The 21,650-nt window shown below is 36.5% G+C and overlaps 2 protein-coding genes and 1 pseudogene across 2 annotated transcripts; 1 reads left to right on the forward strand and 2 right to left on the reverse strand.

Annotated features, from left to right (window-relative positions):
• Positions 1–6,816: 6,816 nt before the first annotated feature.
• On the reverse strand, positions 6,817–7,281 carry LOC140840784 (uncharacterized). The gene is made up of 2 exons (XM_073207949.1): positions 7,085–7,281; positions 6,817–6,979 (listed from the first exon to the last, which is right to left on the reverse strand). Exons 1-2 carry the CDS (start codon positions 7,279–7,281, stop codon positions 6,817–6,819), a joined length of 360 nt encoding a protein of 119 aa, XP_073064050.1.
• A 4,398-nt stretch (positions 7,282–11,679) lies between these two features.
• Positions 11,680–13,052, forward strand: LOC140840785 (uncharacterized). The gene is made up of 4 exons (XM_073207950.1): positions 11,680–11,801; positions 11,861–11,970; positions 12,072–12,242; positions 12,736–13,052. Exons 1-4 carry the CDS (start codon positions 11,680–11,682, stop codon positions 13,050–13,052), a joined length of 720 nt encoding a protein of 239 aa, XP_073064051.1.
• A 1,321-nt stretch (positions 13,053–14,373) lies between these two features.
• Positions 14,374–19,464, reverse strand: LOC140841326 (protein STRUBBELIG-RECEPTOR FAMILY 3-like; annotated as a pseudogene).
• Between the last annotated feature and the right edge of the window lie 2,186 nt (positions 19,465–21,650).

Here is a 21,650-nt window from a genome sequence, read left to right on the forward strand (position 1 = left end):
GTGTCCCTCCTCCTTGCAGTAGAAACATTTATAAGATCCCCATTCGCATTTGCCAAGATGAGTACGGTTGCACTGTTTGCAAGGTTGCCTCTCAGCAGGCTTTGGTGCTCTCGGATTCTGTGGTTATGGTGGCGCTGGCTTCTTGACTTGACCTTGGGGCTTTGGAGGCCCTTGAGGTCTAGGAGGACCCGTGTATGGCTTTTTATTAGGCTGATTATTATTCTGATGTTGTTGCCTCTTACGCTGTAACTCAAAGTCAATGTCCCTCAAAGACTGTTCAGCCTGATATTCATAAGTAACTGCCATAGAATAATTCTCTGGATGCATCATCATGACTTTATCCCGAATGGTAGGTCGTAGGCCATCCATAAAGTGTCTCAGCTTTTCTTCAGCATCCCCGGCAATAAGGGGCACAAAATGGCAACCCCTATCGTACTTCTTCACCAATTCAGCAACCGTGACATCTCCCTGGCGGAGAGCCATGAATTCCCTCTTTATTCGGCTCCTAGCATACGGAGTGAAATACTTCTCATAGAACTTCGTCTTGAACTGTGCTCAAGTGAGTGTGGCCAGGTCAACACCATGCTCGGCTCCTTCCCACCATAAAGAAGCATCATCTCTAAACAGATAAGTGGTACATCTCACTCGGTCCGCATCTCCCATATCAAAATAGCGAAAATGTACCTCAAGTGAACGAATCCAACCCTCTGCCGCAAAAGGATCGGTAGTGCCAGAAAATTCCTTCGGCCCTAGCCTCCGGAACTGCTCATAGATATCCTGCTGTGGCCTAGGTGGTTGCTGTAGCTGCTGCTGCTGCATCTGCTGGAGCTGCAGCTGTAACTGCTGCTGCTGTAACTGTTGCTGCTGTAACTGTTGCTCGAAGAGACGAGTCATACCCTCTAATGCACGAGTAGCCGGATCCCCTGGTGGGGGTGGTGGTGGTGGTGCATTTCTTAGATTATTCCCTCGGCGATTAACACTGTTCTCTGCCTGATTCTCGATAACGGGTATGCGTCTAGGAGGCATTTTCATCTGAATGTTTTCCAAATTCTAACGTAACCAACATGCATTTAAATCTAAGTTTCCTAATCATGCGACATGTCCTAATTCATTTTATCAATTTAAGCATGCCAAGCATAAATACCCAAAAAGCTAATAAACATGCATCATAAACATAATATTCCTAACTTCATGCAGGTTAAATCATAGAATCATATAAAGCATGTAAACTTACAAATTGAGGCTTGACGACTGATCTTCCCGGCGCTGATGGTGGCACAACCCTTTACAGAACCACTGCTCCGATACCAACTGAAACGTCCTGCCCTTTTTTTATTGCTTTAAAAGTACTAGAAATTTTTTTTTTTATAACATTCGGCCATCTCATAGAACCCATGAAAATAGTTTTTTTATAAAATATTTTACCCTTGTTAAATGCAACCTCAATCAAATAGTATTTTTAAAATCACGTGCAATTGTAATAAAATGAAATCGTCAACTGTTTTACTGTTGCGTGTTTTCTTTAATGCTCACAAGTGCACGACGTCAAGTTATAGTAAAATGTAATTTCGAGTACAAGTGTCGATCCCACGAGGAATGTATTTCTAAATTTATATTAATGCTTGTAATTAAAATAGTCTCGATTTTATTTAGTATATTCACTTAACAGAGTTGTTTATACCAATGACTAGAATTGAAAATAAATTTAATTGTAGCACAAACAGATTTGAACAATAGAATAAAAGATCTAGAGGTTTGACTTCACGCAACTATCTACCATGTGATATGTTTGTGTAGCTATATTATAATTGTCCTTCTTATTCATTAGCCAAGAATTCTATAATTATTCGCTCCCTCTCTCGAGTGCTAAGTAGATACTAATTATCTAACAAAGGATTGCAACGTCTCCGTCAACAATCGATAATTAAATAACAAAACAAGCACTACATTCTTTTAATGGCTTCCATAGCAATATATGTCCTCTCGAACTATATAAATACCATCGATTTATTTTTCCCTTTCTTGATTATAAATTTCCTTTTTCAAGTGATAATTTATAACATACAAATCATTCAAGATATGGCCAGTAAATGAAAGCATTAAGATTGGAAAAACACAAATAAACAATAAAGACAACTTATATAGCATAAATCATGAATCTCAACACATGGTTTCTAGTTTTGTTCCATCATTCCTCTAGAATTAAGATTTAGTTCATAATAATGAAAATAAAACAACAACACATAAATCTTAAACAAGACATATCAAAATAAAAGTAAAAATAAAGAAAGAAAGAACTTAGAACAAGAGTTTTGGAGTGTATGAAGTTTTTGTCCAAAGATGTGCAAGAACTTGTTGAAGATGATGATTTTGATCTTCAACTCTTTTCTTTGTAGCCTCCACCCTTTTTCTTGATCCTCTCCATATACCCTAGATGATGAAAAAGAGACCCTTTTATAGTCTAGACAAGATATCCCACGTAGTACACAATTTTCCCCTTCTTTTCTTCAAAGTCCACAAAGTTTCACAATTTCCGGAATGGTGTTTGTGCATGACCGCGGGTGCGGTGGTATAAGGACCGCGGGTGCGGTGCCCTTTCGACTAAAACTCCTCCTGCTCTTCTGGTGAGACCGCGGGTGCGGTGCTAGCATGACCACGGGTGCGGTCATGCCTCGGAGAACAGCGCGGGTGCGCTCTTGTGAACACCGCGGGTGCGGTGTTGCTTCGTGTATCTTTGTCCTTTGCACCTTCTAATTCATCACTATATCACTCCAAACTCTCATTTCTACTCTTCCAAACTACAATAACAAAAACAACAACATATCAAATAAAACCTGCTCAAGAATCACAAAATTCCAAGTTAAAAACAAGTAATAAAAGTATAATAAATTGCACTTATCAAACTCCCCCAAACTTAAGATTTTGCTAGTCCCGAGCAAAACAAAACAACAAAAACAAACAAACAAACAAGTCATGAAATATTTTAAAGAACTTGGCCTCAATATAAATTCAAAATCCATCATACATTTACAATTCAAATCAATTAAACCACTTGTTCATCCGGATAAAATCATGTGATGGGTTCATTCTCTAATTTCAAATCTCTTCAACCATGTTTCAAATCATTATCAATTGATTTCAAATTTTTACAAACACATATCACAAGGTCTTTTTCGGTAAAAATTGGGTTCAAAGCAATATTCATTTAAGAAATGGATACCCAATAAATATTTGATGCAATGAGGTGTGTGTAAAATTGATCAAGATTCTTATTCAATGACAGTGTTTATCGATTGTCCATAGACTAAATCCTCCCAATCACTCTCCACTAGTATATTGGACAACTATGACTAGGTTAATAGGATTTTCAATGGTTGTAATGTTAGGCCTTGGTTCATGGCTACAAATAAAGATTAGGAGTTAAAATAAGGGAGTAAATTGAATTTCATCTCTTTTTCTAACTCCACTATTTCTTTTGATCTCCAATTTTTTTTTTCTTTATTCATTTCATCTCTTTTTTTTTTCTCCCCATTTTCTCCAACTTCAACAATGTATCATTATTCATTTTTCTTTTGTAGGAGAAAATAACTTTCTTTAATCTTTCGAATTCTTACTCCCTTGAGAAGGTAGGAATTAATTGTATAAGATATTCAAAAGGTTGGTAATTGTGGGATACTTGAAAAAAAAAATTTGAATGGGGGTCTTTTTCACATATTTACGTGTGCAATTCAAATTCATATAAGCTCAAAGAGGTGACAAATGATAAATTAATTTATTTGGTAGCTTGAAAGGCTCAATCGATCCAAAAATCACCTAAATCATTCCTAAATCATAATTTGTCTGTATTTCGCCTCGAGTGATGTTTGGATAGTTCTAGACAAAATCTCAATTCACCATCAAAGAGTAGAATCTAATCATCGTGAAAATGGTGGCTCAATGCATCAACCAAATATATATATATATTCAAAAAGAAATGTGCTTGGCTTCCAAGGAATTTCAAAAACACAACTCTTTCTTTGTATAGGCTCAAAAGGGCATCAAATGAATGTTTATGAACAAAATAAATGGCCCAAATAAAATCAAAGATTGCCTCAATCATCTATGTGTTTGCAAAAATTTTATTTCAATATCCAATAAAAATCACAAAGTTTTATAGAAATTGTAAGTCTCAAACTCACCAAATCTCATGACTATTATCTAAATTTTTCAAAGTGATCAATTAACATGAATTTGATGCATGACCTTTCTTTTCCATACTAAAAATATTTTCATCATTGGCCAGTTCATTAAAATTTTCATGACAAAAATACTACAAATACACAAAATAAACCAAAAAATTAAACACACAAAAATACACTAAATAAATAAACACACAAAATCAACTAAACAAATAAACACTCCAAATAAATTAAAACAAAGCACACAAAGTAAAATAAAATAAAATAAATAAATCTCCCCCAAACTTAAACATGTGCATCGTCCTCGATGTGAATAAGCATGATAAATAGGAGAGTGCACATACACTGGGCAACGACCGTCAGTGGTCATTGCCATCGTCCTCATCATCATCATCGTGGTGGGGTGGTTGGAACTCTGGCGGGTGGTAGACAGGTGGCCACTGTGGAGGAGGTGGAAACGGATGACCAGAAGTGGAAGCAGATGGAAATTGCTGAGCCAACACCGAAGTGAAATCCATCATGTAATCCATGAATGTATCGGCCCTATACCTCAACGCATCCATCTCTTGGCGTTGAGCTCGCATGTCCTCTTCCAACATAGTCAATCCTGTGCCTGTGCTGCGGTGGTTGTTCTTGGGCTTGGGCTTGGTCACGTCTCTCTGCAGCTCTTCTATTAAATTCCCTTTCAGCTCTACGTGCTGCAGCTTGGTCATTTTTTATGCCCCCATGTGGTTGAATTACCACAATATCATTCTTTGGCTTCAACAACTCTTCATTCGGTGCCCAAGTAACCCCTGCATGTTGGCATAAAACAGTGATGAGAGAGGGGTGGAGAAGTCCACTCGGAGAGTTACCTCTTCCATAGTCGAGAATGGAATTTGAAGCAATTGACCGAGATCAACTGTCTTCCCTGTCATAATGCAAAATGTGAGGATGGCCCTCTCCTTAATGACAGTAGTGGTGTGTTCGGTTGACTTTATCCTAGCAGCAATGAATGAATACCAATTTTTAGCAACAGTCTTCAGATCAGACTTTGCTAGGCTCAAGTGCACATCGTCCCTCATTCGCCATTCGGCTCCCTGTATACATATTGTTTGAAGAATACTGTTATAATCAACATGATCATTTCTGTATTCTTCATACTCATCGTGCATGATTTGAGGGAAGCCATATATCGTGTTGATTGTATGTGCATCATATGCTACCTGTTTACCTCGAACAAAAACTGTCAACTGATTATATCTAACCTTAAGGTTAGCATAGAACTCTCTCACCAGTGATATTACAGCATCATGTGGCTGTCTGCCAAATTCTTCCCACTGTCGAGCAGTAAGCATCCTCCCAATTTCAGAATGAGGGAACCTCATATCAAATCCCATCTCCTTGATAATGCTTCTATTCAAAATCTTCCCGTATTGTTCCTCCGCCTTCTCATCATAAAATCGACTCGCATCATAGTTCACAGTTGATGAGGATGAAGCACCCTTAAATTGTTTTCTTCTAGGTGGCATTTTGTCGAACACCTTCTCAACACAACTTTAATTCAACCCACTTCTCAAAATACAAGATTATTGCAATACACCTAACTACTACTTCACAATATTCACACTTCAACAATGTACACAATAATCAATCAACAATATTTCCAAAATCAACAAGATGCTTCACCAAATGAATAATTTCCTTCCTTAGCAACAAACCCAACAAATTTCGAATTTATCCATAAATTTGCTATGAATTTGCTCACCTTGGGTGTGTTGAATTGTTTCTTGAAGAACAAAAACAAAGTTTTGTTCAAATTCTTGAAGAAATTTTGAAGCCCCTTTTTTCAACCCTAGGTTTGATTTTGAATTTGATGGAAAGAAATGAGGTATTTGATGGAATGAGTGAAGATTTGTAGGTTGTAGTGATGAATTTGTTGAAAGAAGAACAAAAATTTGGTGTGTGAGTTGTGTTTGGAGTAGGGATTTCGAAAATGGAGATGGGTGTTCTTGAGAGTGGTGTTTTTTCGAGTGTGGAAGAGAATGCCCGATTGTGTCTTTAAATGGTGCGACCGCGGGTGCGGTAATGTAAGCACCGCGGGTGCGGTGAGACTTCGCTGGTGCAGCGCGGGTGCGGCAATATAGACAGCTTGGCGCGGTCTATGTTCGGCAGCTTGGCGCGGGAGCGGCGTGCATAAGCAGTGCGGGTGCGGTGCATGTTCGGCACTTCATGTATTTCTCCATACTGCACGACCGCGGGTGCGGTGATGTAAGCACCGCAGGTGCGGTTGTGCTTCGGCACACCAAGCGCGGGTGCGCTGTCTTTGTGCTGCGGGTGCACTCCTGCTTCGAATTTTCTTGTTTTTTTTTTTTTTTGAATGCACCTCAAGCATAGGTGCAGTGCACATGAGACTGTAGGGGCACTCCTGTTTCGTCAAAATATTATCTTCTCAAATATTCAGTCCTGAAAAGAATAAAAATGGGATTCATTAAATTTTTGGAAGATTTAAGCACACACTATATTAAAAATACACAACCAAAAATAACATGATACAAAAATAAAATCAACACAGAAATCAAAATGCAATAAAAACAAAAATTTGGGTTGCCTCCCAATAAGCGCTTGGTTTAACGTCATCAGCCTGACTTTCATCAGTCTACTTTGGTTCTCGCAGTGGGATGTTGTCCATGTGTCGCACTTCATTGCCAAAGTAATGCTTGACCCTCTGACCATTGACTTTGAATGTCTCGCCATTTTTGCATTTTAGTTCAATTGCACCATGTGGGTACACTGTTTCTACTGTGAATGGGCCAGACCATCTGGATTTTAACTTACCAGGAAACAACCTCAGTCGAGAATTGAATAATAACACCTGTTGCCCTGGTTCAAAGTCTCGTCGAAAAATTTGCTTGTCGTGCCATCACTTGGTCTTTTCTTTGTATATCTTTGCATTCTCATATGCTTCATTCCTGAATTCTTCCATCTCATTCAACTGCAACATTCGTTGCTCGCCCGATGCTCCCATATCAAAATTGAGCTTTTTGATAGCCCAAAATGCCTTGTGCTCCAGTTCCAAAGGTAAATGACAAGCTTTCCCAAAGACCAACCTATAAGGTGACATCCCGATAGGTGTTTTGTATGCAGTCCTGTATGCCCATAACGCGTCATCTAGCTTGATCGCCCAATCCTTCCGATTTGTCTTCACTGTCTTTTCTAATATTTGCTTTATCTCCCGGTTGGATATCTCTGCTTGCCCATTAGCTTGCGGGTGGTATGCCAGTGTCACCCTGTGCTTCACATCATACTTGGCCAATAGTGAGTTAAAAATTTTGTTACAGAAATGTGTACCTTCATCACTGATAATGGCTCTAGGCGTTCCAAATCTCGTGAAGATGTTCCTGTGGACAAACTTAACAACAACTCGAGCATCATTAGTTATGGTGGCAATTGCTTCCACCCATTTTGACACATAATCGACAGCAAGTAAAATGTATGATTGACCAAACGAAGATGGGAAGGGACCCATAAAATCAATACCCCAGACATCAAAGAGTTCCACCTCCAAAATATTTGTTAGTGGTAATTCATGTCGTCTAGAAATATTGCCAACTCTTTGGCATTTATCACATGACTTGACTAAAGTATAACTGTCTTTAAATAAATTAGGCCAATAAAAACCTGACTGTAATACCTTAGCTGCTGTTCTAGATGCCCCAAAGTGTCCACCGTAGGGTGAGGAATGACACTGCTCTAGAATAATACCCGCTTCTTCCTCAGCTACACATCGTCTGATTATTTGATCAGCGCATCTCTTGAAAAAGAACGGATCGTCCCACAGGTAAAACTTGGCATCATGAAGAAATTTCTTCTTTTGATGATACGTTAAATCTGAAGGCAATTCTCCTGCAGCAAGGAAATTAGATATATCTGCAAACCACGGATATGTAACACTTACCTTGAAAAGTTGCTCATCTGGGAACGACTCGTTGATAGCTCCACCTTCAGTTCTTTCTTCCAACTCTAGTCGTGACAGGTGATCAGCCACCGGGTTCTCACAACCTTTCTTGTCTTTGACCTCAAAGTCAAATTCTTGAAGTAAGAGTATCCATCGTATCAACCTGGGCTTTGCATCCTTTTTGGCAAACAGGTAACGAAGAGCTGCATGGTTAGTAAAAACGGTTACCTTGGTGCCAATGAGATATGTTCTGAATTTGTCGAATGCAAACACCACTGCTAGCATCTCTTTTTCAGTAGTTGTGTAATTTTGTTGGGCTGCATTGAGTGTACGACTTGCATAGTAGATGGCTTTAAACATCTTGTCTCGCCTTTGTCCCAATGCTGCTCCTACAGCATAGTCGCTAGCATCGCACATGAGCTCAAAGGGCTCCTTCCAATCAGGTACTATCTGATGGGTGCTGAAATCAGTGCTGCCTTGATTTTGTTAAATGCCTGCAAACAGTCATTGTCAAAAATAAATGTAGAATCTTTCTCTAATAAATGACATAAAGGTCTAGTAATTTTAGAGAAATCTTTAATATAACGACGATAAAACCCGGCATGTCCCAAGAAGCTTCTTATTCCTTTCACATTCTTCGGCGGTGGAAGATTTTCAATTGCCACAACTTTGGCCCTGTCAACTTCTATTCCTTTAGCTGAAATTTTGTGGCCAAGCACAATACCTTCTGGAACCATGAAGTGACATTTTTCCCAATTCAGAACTAGATTCTTAGCCTGACATCTCTGCAAAACAAGCATTAAATTTTGCAAACAATGATTAAAAGATGTACCAAATACAGAAATGTCATCCATAAAAACCTCCATTATTTCCTCAACCATGTCAGAAAATATGACCATCATACACCTCTGAAAAGTAGCAGGTGCATTGCATAGTCCAAATGGCATTCTCCTGAAAGCAAAAGTACCGTAAGGGCAAGTGAAGGTAGTCTTCTCCTGATCCTCCGGTGCTATGATAATCTGATTGTAACTTGAATAGCCATCTAGAAAGCAATAATAATGATAACCACCAACTCTATCAAGCATCTGGTCAATAAATGGAAGTGGGAAGTGATCTTTACTAGTAGCATCATTCAATTTCCTGTAGTCTATGCATACTCGCCAACCAGTCACTGGACGAGTTGAAATCAATTCATTGTTCTCATTTTTCACTACAGTTATTCCTCCCTTCTTAGGCACTACTTGTACTGGTGAAACCCATGAGCTATCAGATATAGCATAAATAACACCAGCATTTAACAATTTTAATACCTCAGCCCTCACAACCTCTTTCATTGCAGGATTAAGCCTTCTCTGATGATCAACATAAGGTGAATATGACTCCTGCATCAAAATTTTATGCATACAAACAGTAGGGCTAATTCCCCTTATATCAGCAATTGTCCATCCCAGAGCAGATTTAAATTCTCTCAACACCCTCAACAATTTTTCTTTTTCAGTACAAGTAAGAAAAGAAGAGATGATTACTGGATATGTTGAATTTTCACCTAAAAATGCATAACAGAGGTGACTTGGAAGTTCCTTCAATTCAGGGGATACTTTTGGTACCTCTATACTTGCATCTTCAAGTAGTTCTACATTATGCACATCAATCTTTTCTTTAGGCAATGTATCGAGAACAAGTAACTCCTCTTGCACGTCCCAATCATCTTCATCCAGTATAGACGCCGATTCCAACAAGCATCTCTCCAAAGAATCTTTCGTCAATCTACATGCACCAACATGAGATATACATGAATCAATTACATCAATACTATTACAAGTACTTACCTCATTTGGTTCTTTGATTGTGTTGTAGATGTTGAACATGACTTCTTCTCCACCTACTCTCAATGTAAGCTCACCCTTGTGCACATCAATCAAAGCTTTTCTCTCCCTATACCCTAGATGATGAAAAAGAGACCTTTTTATAGTCTAGACAAGATATCCCACGTAGCACACCATTTTCCCCTTCTTTTCTTCAAAGTCCACAAAGTTTCACAATTTCCGGAATGGTGTTTGTGCATGACCGCAGGTGCGGTGGTATAAGGACCGCGGGTGCGGTGCCCTTTCGACTAAAACTCCTCCTGCTCTTCTGGTGAGACCGCGGGTGCGGTCATGCCTCGGAGAACAGCGCGGGTGCGCTCTTGTGAACACCACGGGTGCGGTGTTGCTTCGTGTATCTTTGTCCTTTGCACTTTCTAATTCATCACTATATCACTCCAAACTCTCATTTCTACTCTTCCAAACTACAATAACAAAAACAACAACATATCAAATAAAACCTGCTCAAGAATCACAAATTCCAAGTTAAAAACAAGTAATAAAAGTACAATAAATTGCACTTATCAATAACATAAATAAATGAAGAAGCTATGATTTCAAAAGTTCTTAACGCATTATCTATCTTTGATGCTTGTTTATGAGTTTTTTGTTGCTTAAAACTCAACAGTATTTAGGTGTATTTATTGCTTATAAATTGTAAGTCTAGACCATCGGGTATATGCTTCTTAATATTTAGCATAGACATATATCATATAAACATAAAGTGTTAATTGTATTATTTAGCAGTGAATATTGATAATATATTATTGTAGATATTTTATTTATTGTGTTAGTATATTTAAATGACTAGATTTTATCTATTGTGTCAGGTGTGATTTTATTCATTAATGAGAAAATCTGTTATAATTGATAAATTCTTTCAGAGAAAGATATCAAATCAATCAGATCCTCCCATTTCTACAGCCTCATCGATACCATCAGATGATAATCTTCCACCTGAGGTCATTCTCAAAAGTTAAGAAAGGTTGAAAGTGCAGGGGTTGGTCTTAACTTCTTAGAGCGTGATCCAGGATTACGTCGACAAATATAGGAATACTCTCCGGACGAGCATGAAGAAATTCGTCGGGCTTATCTAAATCTGAAAGCATATCAGCCTATACTTTCAGAATATCCACTAAATAAAAACAATCTTCATACTCGCAGGTCCCAATCATCCTGGTTTGAGCTTCTTCCTTGGTTGGAGTATTTCCCAGCAAAAGATAAAGATTTCTGTTTTCCTTGCTTTATCTTTAACAAGCCATCGGGATGTCTTAAGCAAACTGCATTTACTGTTGTTGGATTTGATAATTGGAAGAAGGCTCGAAGTGGAAAAACATGTTATTTCCAATGTCATATCGGGAAAAATAATGTATCATCACCCCATCGTATGGCTGAAAAGGCATGTGAGGTTTTGAACCAACCTCGACATATACCAAGATTTTTCAACAAATTAGCTCAGAAGCAGTTGAAAGGAATCGCCTTCAGTTGAAAGTTGGTCTACATGTAACTCGGTTGCTTGCGCTTCAGGGCGTTCCTTTTAGAGGTCATGATGAGAGCTCTAATTCATCCAATCTAATCGTGGAAACTTTCTTGAATTTCTTGATGTGATGGCCTTGTATAACAACGAGCTTCAGATGCAATACAGAGAGCTCCGAAAAATGCCAAGTATGCATGCCATGATATTCAAAAGCAAATACTTCACATGTTCTCAGTGAGAGTGAAAAATGTAATTCGTGAAGAAATTGCAGCCAGCAAGTATTGCCTAGTCATCGATGAAGCCCGAGATGAGTCAAAAAAACAAAAACAAATGTCTATAGTGTTGAGGTTCGTGGACAAAAATGGATGCATACAAGAACGTTTTTTTGGGCTTGTTCATGTGTTAGATACGACAACTTTGAAATTAAAGATGCTATATATTCTTATTTGAGTCATTACAATTTGGATATCCAAAATATTAGAGGTCAAAGTTACGATGGTGTTAGCAATATGAGAGGTAAGTTCAATGGACTGCAAGCTTTGATTCTGAAAGCATGTAAGAGTGATTTTATGTTTATTGCTTTGCTCATCGATTGCAGTTGGCTCTTGTTGCGGCAGCAAAAAATGTAACTCGTATTCATCAGTTATTTGGTAAATTAACTTTCATAGTTAATATGGTTGGTGCTTCGTGCAAGAATAATGATGAATTGAAGGAAGCTCACGCATATGACATTGCTTATTTGATTTCTATCAATGAACTCGAGACAGGGCGTGGACTTAATCAGATAAGTAATTTACAACAAGCAGCTGATATGCGTTGGAGTTCTCATTTTAGATCATTATCGAGTTTGATCAAGATGTTTAGTGCAACATGTACTTTATTGCTCGAAGTTATGGAGGATGGACTTCCTTCCCAAAGAGCAGATGCAACGTCTATTTATGATGAAATGAATTCATTTGATTTTGTATTCATATTACATCTAATGAACGAGATTATGGAGATCACATATATACTTTGTCAAACATTACAAAGCAAGTCTCAAGATATTTTGAGTGCAATGGAGCTAGTTTCATCTACAAAAAATTAATTCAAGAGCTAAGGGATGCAAATGGGGATGATTTGCTTGGCTTGAAAAAGTGAAGTCTTTTTGTGTGGCTCGTAATATTGATGTTCCTGATTTTAGTGCTCAATATGTTGATAGGCGAGGTCGAGCCCTTCGTCATCTAGGCAATTTCACCATTGAGCATCATTATAGGGTAAACTTTTTTAATGCCACAATAGATTCACAAATGCAAGAAATTAATGTGTGTTTTAGTGAAAATGCGATGGAGTTACTCATGCTTACTTCTGCTTTAAATCCTCAAAATGCAAGTGATTCATTGAAATATCTGGATATATGCAAATTGGTTGAAAAGTTTTATCCACGAGATTTTACTAGTAAAGAAAGAGAATGGTTAGATATGCAGTTGAAGCACTATGAGCATAATGTAGTCAAAGTCAAAGGGTCATACTACAAAAGTCTTTCCACCATTTCTGAGTTGTGCCAATGGCTGGTGAAGACTAAAAAGATGCTACATATGACCTTGTTTTTAGAGTGATCGTGCTTGTGCTGACTCTTCCATTTTCTACCGCTACTACAGAACGGTCATTCTCAGCTATGAAATCGTCAGAACTAGGCTTCGAAGCAAAATGGAGGATGATTTTCTCTCGAATGTATTGATGATATTTATTGAAAGAGAAATTGCTAAAATATTTGTATATACTATTATTGAAGACTTTCAAAATTTTAAGGAGCGTCGAATTCTTTTTAGATAGAAATTTTCTTGTTAAAAACGTACTGTTTATGTTTAGTTGAATATAACAGATGAAATTTTTTTTTTCCTCTCTTAATATTTTGTCCGTATTTTATAAGCGACCTCCACAACGTAGAAAAACCTAGATCCGTACCCGGATATATATACTGAGTGATAAATATGATCATTTATTTATAAATGAGGATTGGATCAAATTTTTTCATCCGAACCAAAAAAAAATGTGAAAGCTCTACCAACAAACAAGTTAATTTAATTGGACGCAGGATACTTTATCCAAACATACATTTTAAAGTGCATTATGCACGAGCCCACGTGGAATTCAATGATCGCAAAGAATGGTCCGAACCAAACTCATAAAGAATACGACGCAGGTCAACAAATATATCGTGTAACATATTTATTAATAATATCGTAAAATTTTGTTATTACAAAATGAGATTTTAAATTGAATTTGTAAATGAAATTTTTGTATTTAATTTTTTGTGTGGTAATAAATATTATATAAATTTAGCTGTACACCTAACATCTATTTGTCACAAGTTTATTCAGAGATTAAATTTTGTAAAAAAATTCTCAAGTACGGTAAATAAAAGGCAAAAATGAGATTGGACACCGTTTTATCTTACAAAACAAGGGGACACCAGCTACAGGACAGAATCCGCAAGCAGATTCGACAAGATATCTGTAATGGACCCGCAGTGACCGCTAGTCATTTGGCTTAACTGGCTGCCGTGTTGAGATTCTATTCCTGCTATATAAATTCTCTTCACCAGCCAGCAGCAATGCAATTGTTTTTTTACACGTGATATAGAGGAAAAAAGTTCAATAAATGATAATAATGAAACAAAGTTCAATCATGATAATAATGTAATAATTACTGAAGACAGATGAGATGGGAAAATAGAGTGTCTGATTTCTCTCGCACCAAAAAGAAACAAAGGATTTGTCATGCAATGCCATTTTACAGACAACATATATGATACATATCACCACCATTTGAAGCAGAGAAACTTAAGACGGTTTACATGCATGTACCCAGAAAATAACAGGAAAAGGACGATTTACATGAAAAAACAACACAGAATGTAAGTGCCAACAGTTGAGATCCAGATTCTTGTCATCTCAAACACGTGCGCGCTGCTCAGCGATCACTCGATATCAAATGTGATAGCTTTTGAACGATCTCAGACATAGGTGGCCTGAATTCTGGCTCAGGCTGTGTAAAAGATAGAAAACAAGTAAATACACTATCATCACCATAATCGAACGTCAAAAAATACAATCCCGAGTTTGTTAGGTCATTTGGATCGGATCCTGGCATCTACGATTTTAAAAGGCTGCTTAGTTTAGACATCAGGTCCTAATAATGAATACAATGACACAAGACAAAAAGTATATCTGGACCAATAATTTTCTTTCTCGAGTCCCCATTATAAAGTAATACCACTCAAAAACAATCCATGGAATATAGAAAAGGAAATTGGAGATGTACCTGAATACATAACGTGATTATATCAGCAAGTCGAGAGAGAGATTTAGATGGATAAGCACCCTTTAGTGAAGGCTCGACTATTCTTGACAATGCATCTATATCATAAAGGTGAGGCAATGCCCATCTAGCCAAATATTGCGATCCTCGAGGACGGAACCTGTTTTGGGTAGAAGTTGATTTATAAGCCTATCCTCGTTGAAGGTAGAATTTAACGTAGCAATAATCAGAATATCTAATTTCTAGCTATCAGTATAAGGATTTTATAACCTGTCATAAGATTTTCGACCCGTAAGAAGTTCTAACATCACAACTCCAAAGCAGTAAACATCACTCTGCTGAGAATAGCTTCCTGTCTCGAGTTCAGGAGCACCGTAACCGTAACCTTGCAACTGATCAAAAAACACTAGCATCGATTAAAATTCAAGTAGATGAAGTTGCCAACATCTGAAATGATTAATGAGCGTGCCGTTCTAACATCAGACTTCGGTTAACATTTTAAACAGTATGAAAATACCTGCAAGATATTACCTGAGTCATGTGATCAGATGATAACAAAGGAGCCAAGCCACAGTCAGAAACTCGTACAGAGAGATCATCAGTTAGTAACACATTAGTGGACTTGAAATTCCGGTGCACAACAGGTGGCTGACACACCTCATGCAAATATCTTCATCAATAACACAGCACCACTAAGTCTCCATATAATAATGGGTGAAAAATGGGCAGTGGAAAATTTATTTCGAGAAACAGCGCAAGAACAAAGAAATTAAAGCAAGCAGGACTGAAATGGGTACTTCAAGAACGGGTGAACCAGGAAATTTATCTCTTTACAGAAATCATGTAACCTAGTTTTCTTCTCAAAACCATACTCAGTTTTGGTTAAAATGAACTTACTCTAGAGCCTTCGCAGCTTCAATCGCCAGAAGCATACGGGTATTCCACGAAAGCTTTCTCTTCATTTCGTCATCCAGGTGTAATGCCTCATTAAGTGTCCCATGACGGCAATAATCGTGAACAAATAAGCGTTGTCCATGCTCCAGGCAGTAACCAACAAGTTTAACTATATTTGGATGTTGAAGTTTTGAGATACTTGTCACGAGCTCAAGGAATTCATTGTCACTCAGATGCCCTGACGCCGACTGCTCCAGTTTCTTGACTGCCAGCACCTAGAGATGCGTTGACAACCTCATGAGAAGGCATCATGGACACAAAAAATACAGGATGCTTTTCCCTCGGAATCCATTGAAGATGAATGGAAACAGAGTCATGAAGGACTTTGTGTCACATGACATAAAAAAATCTAGTCTAGGATGGGCAGCTACAAGTACTGTTACAGAACTGACCCCGCTGTCCCTAGACCGAAGGGTGGAAAAAAATCTAGAATAACACATCCTTGTCACATGACATAAAAAAATCCAGTCTAGGATGGGCAGCTACAAGTACAGTTACAAAACTGACCCAGTTGTCTCTAGACTGAAGGGTGGAAAAAAAATCTAGAATAACATATCCTTGCAACAATCAAACGAGAGACAATGTACTTTCAACAGCGCATCGCCATTTTTTGTAGAAAGTAGACTTTTGCGAATTCAACAGGTCACTTAAAATAACAACATATTGCACCTCATTGAATCAAAGAAAAGAAACAAACACAATCATGAAAAAACAAGAGTTTGATTCGCATGTAGTGGAATCAGTGGATAGCAAAAAGTCCAAGATTGTGTACCTTCCCATCAGGAAATTGAGCTCTATAAACTGTGCCTAGCATGCCTTTGCCGATAAGATTTTCTTGAGAAAAGCTGTTTGTATATTGTTGAAGAGATGCAACTGTGAAGAAATTAACAGAGCCTAAACTTTTAGAAGCATTTTGCCTTGGGCTCAAAGCGGTGAAAATTGGATCAGCGGGAATCTTTTCGGCAGGCACAAGTGGAAATGGAGGGGGCCTGGTTGACAGCTGAGAACTATCCAATCCTGTCATATCTACACTGTGATCCTTCCCCCGAAAGGTGTCCTTTGGCACTGCTTTAAACTATAAAATTTATTTGATTGAAGGGAAATGGGGAAAAAAGTGACAGTACAAAAGAGAAAGTATGGGGAAGGTTAATTACCTTTCTCGACTTGATACAAAGGCTTTTGCGAAGATTGGTCATGTTTATGAGTCTGGGTCATATCACTATGTTTCTCCATCTCTTGATTCTTGACTATCTTCTCACTAAATTTCCTTCTACAGCATCTGAACAAGAAGAAACATACGCCCAAAGCAAGTACCAGAACTACAAACAACCCAACAATAGGTATCCATGTGATTTTGCTAGCAGTGTTGTTGGGCTTCATTTTCCTACCAGATTCTGGCAATCGAGACGCTGATGGCCCATTTACAATAACTGAAGGAGCTGACCATGGAGAGGGTGCCTCCAAAGGGTATAATAAAGGAGATGGAGATGGTGGGGAAGGTATTATCGTAGTGTTAAAGGGATTACCGGTGCTTCTGCACCATAAAAGGGACATCTTATTAAATCATAAGGTCAATATTCGAGCTCGACTGCAAAAAAAGGCCAAATGACAGAGAAATCAACTCAAATTTTCACCTGAAATTCGGAATAGTAATCAGTTTTGGTGGTATAGGTCCAGAGAAAAGGTTATTCTCTATGTTTCTGGAGTGTGAAAAAAGGGAAAAAACAGTTAAATGTTGTTACTCCAGCAAAGAAAAGTGGATTATTAAAATAATAAACTATCACATGGTGAAGAACTGCAGTACAAATCTATGAGAGGAAGATTTGAAGAACATCCAGCATTCCAGAGAGCTGATTGTTCTGCAAATGCCTATAAACAACAAGAAGACAGTGAAAAAAGAAAATTTTAATTTTACAATGCCAAAAGAATGCAAATGAGTATGTGAAGATTTTACTAGGATAAAGTCATTTTATTCGAGACAAAGAAGGTTTCTATAACGGACTGTTCCATGTTAGTAGCAAACTTTCATTTAAAATTCTACTAACTGAACTTTCATTTTACTAGTACAACCTGCCCCCCTTTGAAATTCACCAAATATGAACAAGCAGGCTAGACAAAGCATTTGAGTGGTTCATAACATGGGTCACAGATACTCAGGGTCGATATGGTCGAAATAAGTATACACAGTCAGATATTTATATTTTTCCTCTTAATCGATTCACTCTCCACAAGAAATTATGGCATGAAGAGAACTCTTGTTATCCAATACAGTTCGGTCAATGTTAGCATAGGAAAAGACAATATCAGACCACATTTACGCTTGAGAGACTACATACTTACAAGGTAGTCAGAGGATGACAAATTCCCCATTGAAGAGGGCAGCTGGCCAACGAAACTATTCCCTGACAAATCCCTGCATGGTCAACATGATTTAAATCAAACAAATATCTACTAAGTACGTATAATATGAGCTTCCGCTCCAATTACATAAAGTCTGACATGTTAATCAACTCCTTGAGTTGTTCAAAGGCATCAGGAATCGATCCACTTAATTGATTGTTGTTCAGAGACCTGGAAAATTAGGGGCTTTAAGTTAACTAGAAATAGATACAGAGGCAGTGAAAAGAAAAGAAGTGAAAAAAGTAGGACTAGAGAGAGAATAGAACTTACAAATCTGTCAACTGCCCCAAGATTGATAACGTATCTGGAACATTTCCTGTAATCTGATTATCTGAAAGAAAACTAGAGTTCGTGGTGTTTTATGTTGGGGGGAGGGTATTATCAGCCATTATTTACAGAAGGAGTTGCGACATAATACACTAAGCAGTTCGAGATCAGAAACATACAAACTTTTAAGAGTGATCGGCAAGTTCGGTGGTATACTGCCCCAATGTGATTATTGCTTAAATCTCTGCTTTATAGGAAAATCAATATCTTTAATCTCCGTCATATTGATTGAATGATGTAAAAGTAATATAAATTAACCAAGAAAACAATGTGAAGACTCGTCAGTCTATAAAGAAACTGCATGCAAATAGCATGATCAAAGAATAAGGCAAAAAACAAGCAAAGCCATTAGAAATTAACTCACATCACCATGATTGAGGCAAACGATCCCAAATCATTGCCCAATTCTCCGCCCAAATTCGCACCAGGTAGTTTTCTTACCAATCAAAGACAATAATTTTTATTCACACAAAAGTTAAATTATCACACATCGTGATAAAAAATACGGACACAACTTACATTGAAGATATATTCGCATTCACACACTCCACGCCTTGCCAGATTGGTTGTCCACATGGATCTCCTCCAGCGAAGATCCATCCTTGAAGTTGTGGAGATCCCAGAGAAGTATACAAACTATTTATTGCATAAACTGACATGAAGCATTCCAAGACAAACAAATAACGTAAGAATATATGCTATTTACAGCACAACCGACACATAATTCCAAATATACGAGGAAAAATTCCATAAGCACTCGGTGTTGAATTAATTAGCCATCGAATTATTGGTGTTTTTTTTTTAAAAAAAAAGTGCAAACAAAAAACATTCAAACTCAGAAGAAAGATTCATTTTACACATAGTGAAACCAGTGAATACGGAAAATTTGAACCAATAGCTTACTATCACGAGGGTCGGTGACTCCAATGCAAATTGCAACGCAGAAAAAAACAACCGAAAATAGAAGAACCCATGAACGAATCTCCGCGCCAAAACAAGCCATCTCCAGTTAAGAGTCACCCCACTGTTCAAGGAGTAGAACCTTCCGCAGAAAACACCCCGAGAATCTGAAGTACAAAGCCAATTACCGAACAACAAAGAACTTCAAAAAAAAACCACTTCTTAATCATGGAATGGCAAACGGTGGTGGCATACACACAACCCTCATAAATGCATACGCACACAAAAAAACATACAGTAATTAAAGCAAGTTAAGAAGCACAAACCCTCAAGTTTCAGCACCAATGGGTTCAGGGACACACCATAAACCACAAAAAACAATAAAAGATTTCGTTGCTGAGATGATGAAGCCAGAAACAAACCTTTTCAGAGTGAAATGTCGTGCCGACAATTATAATATGTTTCTTGCCTTTTTTCTTTCGTGAGTCGGCAAAGACAAAACACCCTAATTATGCATTTTGCCAATAAAGATTACAGACAGCTATATGATTACATACACATATTTAGATTGCTTTGTAAAGCGCGATTATCTGTTATTGGTGGTATGTTTCTTCCATTTTTAAAGTTTAATTTGAAAAACAACCTATTGTACCGTTGGGTCATGAGTCAAATTTTAATTTCGGGCTTCTTGAAAATCAGGCCCACGTGCATCCAATGCTGAAGGTTGACTAACAAATATTTTTTTTCTTTCAAATTTAATCATTTTAGGTAGGTTCATCATATCATTCCTGCGATTACAGGTGAACATAGTGTTTAGAAAAAATGACTTTTGTATCTATTTAAAATAGATAAAAAACTTCGAATGAGCTATGTAGCGAAGAAAATTATTTTATCTATTTTAAATAAATACAAAACGCAGCGAACAGAATTATTTTATCGATTTTAAGACAAAAACTTGTGTGAGAACAGTCTCACGGGTCGTATTTGTGAGACGGATCTCTTATTTGAGTCATCCATTAAAAAATATTATTTTTATGCTAAAACTACTACTTTTTATTGTGAATATGGGTTGGGTTGACCCGCACATGAGACTCACTCCGATTTTAAATGACGTAGCGAACAAAATTATTTTTCGATTACCAATATATATATTTCATAGATTAGCCTGAATGACATACTAAATTATTTGTGTAAAATCATTATCTTACAATGACATGATCTATATTTATTTTTAACTTGAAACTTTAATGAAATAATAAAAGATTTATTTGAATTTTGGAATTTCGATTAATATAAAGATTTTTGGTTAAAATAAGCTAAAATATAAACCATGAATTGATAAACACAAGGTTCGAGTTTAATCAGAAAATAATAAATTTATATTTTTCCTTCAGCCTGCTATCCGAGAGATGAGCGTTTAAGGGGTTATGAGTGATTTGTTTATGAATTTATGTTTCTAAAGTGGACCTCGATAAAATCCTTTGTTGGTTAATTTTTTTGTATTTTTTTTTATAAATCCTTTATGTTTTATAAAAGGTCCACATATGAACCTGTATTGGAGTATTAGTTCTTAGATTTAAATACCTGATTTTCTTATCTTAACTCATGGTTAAAGATAACATTTGGGTGTGTTTGGTTGATGTGATTAAATAAGGATAAATGAATAATCACATACTTATGTAATGCTTGGTTAAAATATTAATATATATTAATAATCATTTTTGACCTGATTACACACTAATTTTATGATTAATTATTGATTATTAATCTAACAAATTAAGTGAGATAAGTTATCACACACACCACAATTACATTTTTATCCTCATATCTCTAATGAAAATAAATATTATTAAATTTTAATTTATTGTTTTAATGATTACGTTAATATTTTCAAATATATTTCTAATAATTATATTTAAATTATTTTAATACACATAAATTATAATTAATAAATATTTAATTATCTATTTAATTATTTTAAGAATATGTATCATTATTTTAAAAAACAATAATTTTATAATATCACTCAACTTTATTTAACATTAAATTAATATTCAAAATAATTACTACTATTTTAATTATTAATTATAAATAGTTAATTATCTATCAAATTATTTTAAGAATATTTATAATTATTTTAAGAAAAAACAATAATATTGTAATCATTACTAAAATTTTATTTAACACCAACATTCAAAATATTATTGCTATTTTAATAATTAAAATAAATACATATTTAAAAATTTATTTCTAATAATATATTTAAATTAATTTGATAAATGTAAATTATAATTAAATATATTAATTATCTA

This window comes from Primulina eburnea, chromosome 9, assembly GCF_022965805.1.
Source record: "Primulina eburnea isolate SZY01 chromosome 9, ASM2296580v1, whole genome shotgun sequence".
Taxonomy (NCBI): Eukaryota; Viridiplantae; Streptophyta; class Magnoliopsida; order Lamiales; family Gesneriaceae; genus Primulina; species Primulina eburnea.